We start from the raw sequence: 10,943 nt of genomic DNA, 5'->3' as shown, positions 1-10,943 counted from the left end.
ATGCAAATTTTTGCAGAAGTTAGATAAAATCATCAGTAGATCATAACTTCTCAAGGGCAGAGTTTAAATCTGACTAAAAATAATTCCTTTATGGCATGGTTCCTTGCAGTGTGGTAAAATACTTAAGTGTAGGGGAAACAGGTGAGGTAAATAACCACATTATGAAGAGTGTATTTAGAATAGTGGGATCTGTGACATATTGAAGTGAAAATTATTAGTCAAAAGTGGCAACTGCTGCAGCTGACTGTTGCATGTTGGTGTACATATTTTTCAAAATCAGCTGGATGTCTGGATTTTTCTGTGAAATCTGGCTTTTAAATGTTGGTAGAATTTTAATATTATGGGGGCCAAACCAAACAGCTGCTGACTAGATTAGGAAGGCCACCAATTTGATTTGTTTGAAGAGCACATGCAAAAAAGTTGTATTTTAAATAATATGCACAGTACATATTAAGAGTAATAGTTTTAATGCTTCCCAGGTTTGTTTTGACTGAGGCCAACAGTGGACCTGTATCTTAAAGGGGAGATTGTGCCCTTGTTCTGATTTCTCGTTACTTATTGTGGAAGACGGCTTTTTACTTGCTTGCATCAGATGGGCTGGATCAGGTCCTTTCATACGATGCCCGGTAGTTTTAGACAGACCCAAACCCAGAGTTCCTTCCTAAGGCCAAGTTGACACAGAACTGATTAACAGAGGAGACCCTAAGTAAGAGAAACGCAAGACCCAAACTTCCCTGTTCAATTATTGCTGGCAAGGCTCTAGCTCTTAATACAAGAGCTATTTTCCAGGAAGGAACTCATTTCACCACTCGCATATTCCTTCCGGAGGAATCAGCCCCTGCTGATATAGCCACAGAATTCCTCCCAGGGCTGACAATCGCCGCACTACGTCTGGAATCAGTTTCGATAGGAACCGTTCCGCGTTCCTCCATAACTACGGGCAATCCTGGACCCCAGGAAGTGACGTCAACGTTCTTCGGTTCTTCCGTCTACCGGCGGAACTTTGGGCTCCGGGGCTTGCCGGTTGTGTACGTGGAAGCAGCCAGCGCCTGCGCAGTGTGAGCCTTTCGTCTCATCTGTGAGGAAAGCGCTGAGGATAACGTCTCCGGCTCGGGGGAGACCTGCGGGGTCATGGCTCCCCGCTGACAGGGCCCGCCGAGTGGAGAAGGGGGCGAGGCTCTCCGTGGACCCTCCGCCGGGTCCGCGGCAGTCGACTTGTCCCTCGGTCTTACAGTTCGGTGCTGCCGGCGCCGCCGCCGCCGCCGCCGCTGGCGGCTGAGGAGGGGATATGAGCTGGTTCAACGCCTCCCAGCTCTCCAGCTTCGCCAAGCAGGCCCTGTCTCAGGCCCAGAAGTCCATCGACAGGGTCCTGGACATCCAGGAAGAGGAGCCGAGCGCCTGGGCCGAGACCATTCCGTACGGAGAGCCGGGTAAGGGCGCGAGCGGCGGCATCACTGCGCTCCCGCGGGCTTCTTTTCCGAGACCGGCAGGTGAAGCGGCGAGGGTGGGGGAGTGGGGGCTCCCGCCTCGCTGAGCGACGGACTTAATGATCAAGTCCTGGTCCCCAGCCCGGCCCCAAACCCTGCCCTGGCCTCTCAGTTGGTCTTTGCTCTAGTCCCGAGGGAGAACCCAGCCCTGGGTCCTTCCTTGCCCGTGGCCCCAGGTGGGAGCTGACGGGGACCTGATTCGGTGGTCGTGGCCCCGCGCCCTCCCTGCACGTCGGCCGCATCACAGGCCCTCGAACCCGGGCCGGCTGCGCGCTCGGGACGCTGTCCGAGCCCAGTATCGGAATCAGTCCGCGGGGACGGGAAGAACAGTCGCGAACACTTAGCGGGTGCTGCGCGCCTCCTGGGCTCTGTATGGCCGTCTCTCCTGAAACAGCTCCTCGAGTTCTGGCGCTGCCCTCCGTGGTGCAGAGACGGCGCGGCCCGTTCCTCTGGGCCACTCCGCCCGCGGGAGGGTCGGGGGGGGGGGCGCGGCCCGCGATTTCGGGTCGCGTCGCGGTCTAGCCTCCAATCGTCTCGTCTTTCTTTCTCAAGAGTCCCTGGGCTTCACTTTTCAGGGATCTTCAGCTGCTTTTAGCTCTAAGTCTAAGCAACAGTTTCTCCTTTTTGGTGTGTGGGGTGCAGATTGGCCCGACTTCGGGGTTGTGAACCTCTGGGAGAAAGAATAAGTTATTCCTGACTACTCCTTTCTGGTTTCTTTTCCTCATTTTACGTCTTTGAGAAGTCAGGACCTAAATTTGAGGTGCATCGTTTTAAGATATTTTGGCTCATGTGTTTATGTCACCATCCTGTTACTTTTTCCAAGATGTTATAGGATCTTGGTGGAAGGAGCTCCACTTCCTTTTTTCAGGCTACCCCACGTTTTGAATGTCTTAACTGTAAAAGAGACAGAATATAAGTTGTAAATGTAAGGATACTCCTTTTATGAAATCCGGGGCTGGAATCCTGCTCTATAATTCTTTTTTTTTTTTTTAAATAAGTTATCCAGAATAGACTTAGGTTTTAGTGAAATGCCATAAATGTTGACTGATCACCTATGTTTTACGTCGCCGTCACTCAGAGATGACCACTCTTCATAATGGAGTGATTTAAGTGGATATCACATAACCCTGCGATTTATATAAAACTTTCTCCAACAGGCAAATTTGACTTCTGTCATTCGTTGCCATGACAATAATTAATGAGCAGATTTTATTTTGCTTGTTCCTTTGTGTCTTATTTTGTTTTTCTCCCTTTTTCCACCGTTCTGATATACTGAACAAATGGATGTAAAACTGTATCCCCAAGCTAAAATTGCCTAGTTATCTCCGAAGTCATATTAAAGGATAGAATTTAGTGTTGGGCTTGTTAGCTTTTAGGAGCTTTTAGGTACTTGTGCTCTGCCCACCAGCTTTTAAGTGTTTGGGGTTTGTGATGATTCTGCTCAGCCACTTTTGAATTTAGAAATGGAAGAAATTTTTTTAAAGAAATGCTTTAAGTATTTTAGCAAATATGCCATTTTTTGTTTATCATCGGGTTTTTCAGTAACATATTATTTGTATGACTGATAGAATTACCTTTTTTGCTCAGAAGATGGTTATTTTCTCTCTAGTGTTTAAAAAAAAAATCCTAGTGTAAACTGCTATCTTTGTCAAAAAGCAATAATTTTTAAAAAATGTGCATTTTTGAAATTCATATGACCTTCTATAATTGCTAACATAATTTGGAATTTAGCGAGAGAACAAAACTTTCTCAGAGTAGGTTTGGAGAGTGGGACTTGGAGAATGGGCTTGTCATTAAGTGGATGAAAATGAATTTGCCCTTTAGAAGTTACTGTTCCCATCAGTTTACTTTGATCTTTGAAAAAGGACATTTGTCACCAGTATTTTGGGTTCAGTTTTTGAGGGTTGCCATCTGTCTAGCTGATAACTATGTTTTATCATTGATATTACAAGAATAAAATTAATATGGAACTAATTGTATAGAAGGTAGATTCTATTTGCCATGACTACACATGACCTGTAAGTGAAGATACTGCCCGTTATTATGAGATGCATCATATGTATCTTGGACTTAGCATTGGTTATTAACACATACCATTTCTTTATTAATTTGTTGTAGGAGGGAATAACATACTTGCTTCTGGTAGGCCAGCTTCAATCTAGTCTTTCAGCTTTGCTCCTAGGTCCTCCTGGCAGATGCACATCAGTTTTCCTTTTTAAGGCCCAAAGTTAAACGATGAACTAATTAATTACGTAGTAAGCAAGGACTTCAACATGTCCAAATTACGGGTTGTATTCTGTAGGGTTTTAAAAAAACATATTTATATTGACTTATAGTAATGATTGTAATTTAAATGCTTTATATATAGGTATATTTTTTTCTTTTTTAATATATATATATTTTTTGTCAAAGGAATAAGTCCCCCTGTCAGTGGAGGATGGGATACTTCAACCTGGGGGTTAAAATCCAACACTGAACCTCAGAATCAACCGGTAGCCTCTCCTAAAGCAATTACAAAGCCAGTTCGGAGAACTGTGGTAGATGAATCTGAAAATTTCTTCAGTGCCTTTCTCTCTCCCACCGATGTCCAGACCATTCAGAAGAGTCCAGTGGTATCGAAACCACCAGCTAAATCACAGAGACCAGAAGAAGAAGTGAAAAGCACCTTACAGGAGTCCTTGCACGCTGGACAGTCAAGAACAACTGAAGCCGCTGAGTCGAAAGTAGAAGACTCTCCTCCATTTGTATCGGGGGAAACTCTGGCAGCCAGTACTCTGTCTCCTAAAACTGAGGGCAAGCATGAAGAAACTCTTAATAAAGAATCTGATACAAAGGTGTCAGCAGTACATTTGAAAGTATCTGAAAGTATAATTCACGTGAAAACAACTAGGGAAAATGTATCTAATATGCCTACACAGCCTCTCACAGCGGAAACAAAGGACATGGCTTTGGAACCTAAGGAGCAAAAACATGAAGACAGACAGAGCAATACACCTTCTCCTCCTGTTAGTACCTTCTCATCAGGTACTTCTACCACTAGTGATATTGAAGTTTTAGATCATGAAAGTGTAATAAGTGAGAGCTCAGCAAGCTCGAGACAAGAGACTACAGATTCAAAATCAAGTCTGCACTTGATGCAGACATCCTTTCAGCTTCTCTCAGCATCTGCTTGTCCTGAATATAATCGTTTAGATGATTTCCAAAAACTCACTGAGAGTTGCTGCTCATCTGATGCTTTTGAAAGAATAGACTCATTTAGTGTACAGTCATTAGATAGCCGTAGTGTAAGCGAAATCAATTCAGATGATGAATTGTCAGGCAAGGGGTATGCTTTAGTACCTATTATAGTTAATTCTTCAACTCCAAAGGCTAAAACAGTTGAATCTGTTGAAGGAAAACCTGAAGAAGCAAATGAAACATTAATTATGCCCACTGAAGAAACAGAAATGGAAGAAAGTGGACGAAGTGCAACTCCTGTTAACTGTGAACAGCCTGATATCTTGATTTCTTCTACACCAGTAAATGAAGGACATAGTGTCCTAGACAAGGTGGCTGAGCAGCCCGAAGTTCCTGAAAGTGAGCCAGAAGCACTTTCTGAGAAGGAAGATGTATTCAAGGTAACTATAGGAAGTGGAAGGGGATTTTTTGATATGCTTTTCAGAGATTAAATCATTGGTTTATTTTTAATATTCCGTGATGCCTAATGGTTTGTACTGATTAAAAAAGACAGGCATTTTGCATTTAAGTGTGGTGTTAAGGATCTTAAACTTGAAGAATTATTGATGCTAAATTATTTGAAATTTCTCGAAGACAAGTATGGTAGCATAAGTTGATATTTCAGTATAACCAAGCATAAAAAAGTTTCCATCTTAGGCCTTTACTGTTGAGTCCTTATCACCTTAATATTCTCTTTTGCTGGACTCATTAATTTATTAGTTTGCAAGGGACTGTCTTCTTATGTAAACAGATACCGTCACCTCCTTTGCAGATAATGCTCAAACAAATCTAAATATTATATGATTTTTCTTATATCGAAAATATTTTGCATGTTCACATTATTTGTAGCAAATCTTGAATGAAAAATTTGGTCTCAGATCATTGATGTTTTTCTGTTGTTATTAATTGCTTGTTTGTTTTTTATGTTGTTTTTGATATTTCCTACTGATAGCTATCTTAAATGAATAAGAAAGGGAAATGTCCAAGGATCAAAAGTGTTGTTTAGGAATGACAAATTGCTTTCACCTAATATGTAAAAAAGGAGAGTGGTGTAAATTCTTTAACATTAAATCACAGTTTTCGTTTTCCCTATGAATTTTAGGTGTAGAAATTGAGTTGGATCTGGCATCTTTAATAGACTCTTCTGAGATACAGGATATCTTGAAGAAATGTCCTCTAAGTGTCATGTATTGAATTATTTAAAGTAAAAAAAGTGCCAGATTCTGTTACCTAGGTTTAATATTATTCACAAACAAAATGCCATGCTCTAGCTATAATAGCAGTTTGAATTCCTAGAAACCAACACTATTTATTATTAATAATATATTTTTGAACCATTGTTAGAAGGTAAGTGATTTCTAAGTTAATCTAGACCTAAATCAGGTAAGACTTTATTTATTTATTTTTTAGTACAAAAGGCACCATTCCTCCCCTCATGCACAAGTGTATCACTGCTTCAGCAGAACCTAAGGAATAAGATAGTCTAACCATTCCTTTTTGCTTAGCTTTATACTAATATATTCTGGAGATTTAAAAATTATATGCCTATCGATTTTCTAAAGTTAATTTCATTTTTTAAATGCAATGTATCATGCTAAAAATGTTGCATGTTACATGTTTGGGTTGAAGAATAATATGGAGAAACAAACACTTGTATATCCAGTACCCAGTAAGATAGAGAACATTAGTAGAAGCTTTGAAGCCCCTCTTTGATCTTTTTGATTGCATCTCATCTCCCTTCCTTTTTTAGTGGTTATGTACACTCTTCCCACATTTTTGCTATTGCAAACGAATTGCTGTAAATGTTTTCTCCTCTGAGGTACACCTAAAAGTAGAATTTTCTACATGAAGGGGTATGTAGATCTTTAACTAGATATTGCTTAACTGTTTTCCAAAGCGTTTTACCAAACTACCAACTAGGTGGTTGTAGTACTAATTTATACCCTCCTACCCACTCTGTGTGAGTTCTTGCTGTTCTATGTCTGCTGTGTTCCCAGTTTTGTTTTTAATTCTTTTTATGAGATAATGCTGTTTTATTAATTACAGTGATTCGGCGGCCTTTACTTTTTCACCTGCATGTAAAAATGGTCTTTTAAAGTTAAATGTTGGACTTTTGTGTATTCTTCTTATCCAGACAGTTGAATTTCTGAATGAGAAACTGGATAAAAGGGAAGCTCAGTTATTATCTCTTAGTAAAGAAAAAGCACTTCTAGAAGAAGCTTATGATAATCTGAAAGAGTAAGTACTTTACAAATGTGAGTAATTTTACACATTTTGTAGTGGTCCATACACTTGGTTATTACTTAAGAATGTTTTTTAAGTTAAAATGTTTTATATTTTAACTTGTTTATAATTATTGAGAATTGAATGGTATTACCATTCCACCCTTAGAGATTACTTTTCTCCTCAAATTATCTTACTCTTTTACCACTGGCACTGAAGAGAGGTGTTTTGCAAAACAAAAACAAAAAAAAACCTCTTCCCTTTTGTTATTAATAATCTATTAGTATTAGAGATTTAAAAGGTATATTTAGAGAAAACTGAGATTATAGTTTAAAAAATTACTGAGTACTAGTTTGCTTTAAGGAGCTGATTAGTAAAATGTGACACAATTAAGATTTAACAGTGAAAAGTTTTAGTTACCTTTTTGTAATTTTTACACATCATGTATTGGTGACATTTTCAATTTCTAATGGGTTTTCTTTGAAGTGTTTTAAAATAAATTAAGCAGGTAATTTTTCTCTTAAAAGTTAACAGGCCTAAAATTAATCTATTTTAGTAAAGTGTATGTTGAAGAGAATGTTAGTTTTTTTTTTTTTTTTGCAAACTGAACTCATCTGTTAACTTTAGAATATATAAACAAGTATTTTCAGTCTCAGTATTATTTTAAATTTAGTGAAATGATCAGAGTGAAAGAAGAGAGCAGCAGCATTTCTTCCTTGAAAGATGAGTTTACTCAAAGAATTGCAGAAGCAGAAAAGAAAGTTCAGCTAGCCTGCAAAGAGAGAGATGCTGCTAAAAAGGTAATGGAAGTTTAAAATAATATTAAATAAACTCTACAGAGACATATTTTTTGAGGAATGCATTATTATTTTGGTATGGGAAAAAAGAAGTAAGATTAAAAAGGATACCATGTAGTATATTAACACTTAAATTTTAGATTTTTCGCACCTCTAGGATTACAGACTTTTGATACTTTGAAAAAAATCTAAGCCAGTATTTGTATAATTTATGTGTAAGTCCTTGCAAGATATATAGCAAGGATCTTTAGAGTAATTTTTATAAATGATAAGTCCATCAAAATAAAAATAAATAACACTTAAATCTAAATGGCATTCTATACATTTTAAAAATTACCATTACTCTCATTTGTTATTTTTCCCTTCTGCTTTAAATATATATATATATATACACACACACACACATATCTATACTCCTTCAAGTCAAAGTAATTTTAAAATAAAAATTCCTAATGATTAGTGACATTGAATATTAGAATAAAGTGTTGATTTATTCTAATGTAGGATTTCTCAACCTCAGCACTACTGCCATTTTGGGCTGGATAATTTTATATTGTATAGGACTGTCCTGTGCATTGTCGGGTATTTACCAGCATCCCAGACCCCTACCTACAAGATGCCAGTATCACCCTTCCCTCCTCAACCCCAACCTAATCCCCCCTCAGTTGTGATAATTGAAAATGTTGCCACACATTGCCAGATGTCCCCTTGGGAGCAAAATTGCTCCGGATTGAGAACTATTTGTTCTAATTCTTGTAATTTGGAACAGTTGGCTGTTTCAGATATTGGTAACCAATTAAGGTTAGTAATTATTGCTTGTATCCCAAGTATTATAGCATTTCTCAGTATTTCCCCTTCTGAGGTTGTTTTCCCCCTTCTTGATGAATGTCAATGTTAATATTTATAATTTTTCTCTATATATTCTTACAGAAAAGAAATATGATATACTTCTATCTGCTTGGTTGCTTTAATTAGCAACTTTAATTAGTATCATTTTAGACACTGATAATAACCTGAGACTATCTAACCAACTTAACTCTTCGTGTTCTTGCTCTATTCCATCTGAATATAGTACAAAAAGTAGATTTTAAGTAATGTTTGTCTTCTGTAGTGCACTTTGAATTATAGATCTAAAATAGATCTAAACCATTAATTATAGCTGGAAAAAACTTGGGTCCTATGTTTTAACACATTTTATGTGTACTGCCATGTATGAACCCCCTGCTTAGGATCCATAGGAAATTCAAAGGTGAATTTAATTACCTTAAGTGAAGAGTTTGCTTTTCTACTGTTGGGAGGCAAATAATGTCAACAAATGTATAGTAGTAGGCAGTTGAATAAGCACTTTGAAATGGTATCATGGAGGATGAATTCTGATCAGAGGAACTGAGGAAGATTTCATGGAAGACATGACATTCTTAACTGGACCTTGATGGATGAAATTTTGACAGTTGGAAATGGACCTCAATGTTGTGGATAGTTCAGAGCATGGGCTTTAAAGATTCACAGACCTGGGTTTAAGTTACAACTCTACGACTTTATAGCTCTCTGACCTTCAGAGTTTACTCAAGGTTTCTTAGTCTTAATTTTCTTATTTGTGTAGTTGAATAGTACAAGTGCCTCCCTCCCAGGATTGTTGTAAGGATTAAATGATAACGGATACAAAGCATGGTTTAAATACCTAATAAATGTTAGTTTATTTTAGCTATTTTTAGTTTCAGAGCATCATAAAAACCAAGTTTAAAATCATAGGACACTTTTCATATCACCATACTTCTCCATTGTAGTTTTAAAAGATAAAATATCTTAACATGTTTCTGCTGAATCTCTGCTTTATTAAAGTAGATCGAACCTTATGAAATTATGTTTTTTCTCTCAGTTCACAACATGTTTGTAAGTGCAGTGAGTTTCAGATGAGGAAAAGGAATACAGTGAAAAATGGAGATATATAATTGAATGTTTCAAAAATAATGCTTAACCTGTAGAAAATATGTGTAGAGATACTCAAAAAGAGTATTGTAAGTTAACTTCTTCTCATTTCCATTTCCATATTAAAACCTGTTTATGTCTGAATTCAGGTTTATGTCATTTTCAAAGTTGTTCACTTACTCTTAATTAACCAAGGTAATATAAACTCAGGTTAACAGTACAAAACTTATGGATTCTTATTGAGAATGTGAGTATTTGGATATGGAAAAAAATTGAAAAATATGCCCAGAATGAGAGTAATGCTTTATGTTACTCATATTCTTTCTTTTTTAATTAGGAAATCAAAAGTATAAAAGAAGAACTTGCTACTAGATTAAATAGTAGTGAAACGGCAGACCTTTTGAAAGAGAAAGATGAGCAGATCCGTGGGTTAATGGAAGAAGGTACGTAAAATATTTAGTTGGTTATGAAAAATATTGTGAGAACAGGAAGATACCACGTGACTAGCTGCTGCTTCCTAATGAAAAAATATTGGAAGCAAGAACGGTTTGGACTTAAACCTCAGAAATGGTAGGCAACAATTCATGGAAGAATGGGGAGCAAGATGTAGAGAGGTAGAGGTATAATGTATGTAGCTTTTTGTTTCTAGGGAGGTAAAAAAATAACTCCTTGAGAAATAGAATTTTGTGCTTCCTTAAGAAAGCTTCTAACAGGTTTTAGAGCCCTCATTTAAACCAAGATATTTGAAAGTTATAATTCTGGAGTTTATATAGTATCTGAATCTCTAGCTTGGGTACTATGTGCTATCATTTTATTGTTCTGGCATTTGATAGTGAATTTTTTCTCACATTCATGTTTTAATTTTTTAGTTATTAAGTACTTTCTCTATGAAAAGATTCATAATTAACAGGGTTATGAAAATTAAAGATTCTTCATGAGATAAAACATTACAGTTGGACATTGAATTAATTTTTTTCTGTAATGTCATAGGAAAGAAGGTAGTTTTGGAAAGGATGGTTAAATAAATTTTTCTTTTTCTTAAAGTTTTTTAGTTATAAGAGTAATGCTTGCTACTTGCAGAAAATTTTGAAGTTATAGGAAGTATATGAAGAACGAGAAAAAATAGATCATAATTCAGTTTTATAAGGAAATATTAATTTCTTCTAGTTCCTTTTTAATGCATTTTATTACATTTTTAAACATAATTAAGATCATACATCTAATTTGCAGTGTTCTTTCTTTTACATTTCCCTATGCTGTTAGATGTTTTGATACCATTATTAATGGCTGT

The 10,943-nt window shown here is 37.2% G+C and overlaps 1 protein-coding gene across 2 annotated transcripts in view; it reads left to right on the top strand.

Annotated features, from left to right (window-relative positions):
* Positions 1–1,075: 1,075 nt before the first annotated feature.
* TMF1 (TATA element modulatory factor 1) overlaps positions 1,076–10,943 on the top strand; it is a 30,065-nt gene continuing 20,197 nt past the window's right edge. For both annotated transcript variants that reach the window (XR_014297318.1, XM_082663868.1), the window contains exons 1-5: positions 1,076–1,430; positions 3,900–5,104; positions 6,838–6,941; positions 7,600–7,726; positions 9,990–10,095. Coding sequence is in view for 1 of the 2 variants with exons in the window: in XM_082663868.1 (XP_082519994.1) it covers positions 1,289–1,430; positions 3,900–5,104; positions 6,838–6,941; positions 7,600–7,726; positions 9,990–10,095 (1,684 nt within the window). In the remaining variant the exon portion in view is untranslated. The remainder of the gene's footprint in view (positions 1,431–3,899; positions 5,105–6,837; positions 6,942–7,599; positions 7,727–9,989; positions 10,096–10,943) is intronic.

This window comes from Grampus griseus, assembly GCF_964374135.1.
Source record: "Grampus griseus genome assembly, chromosome: 10".
In the NCBI taxonomy this organism is placed as follows: Eukaryota; Metazoa; Chordata; class Mammalia; order Artiodactyla; family Delphinidae; genus Grampus; species Grampus griseus.
Note: the sequence above shows the minus strand (reverse complement) of the source record. Positions and strands in the feature narration are given on the sequence as shown.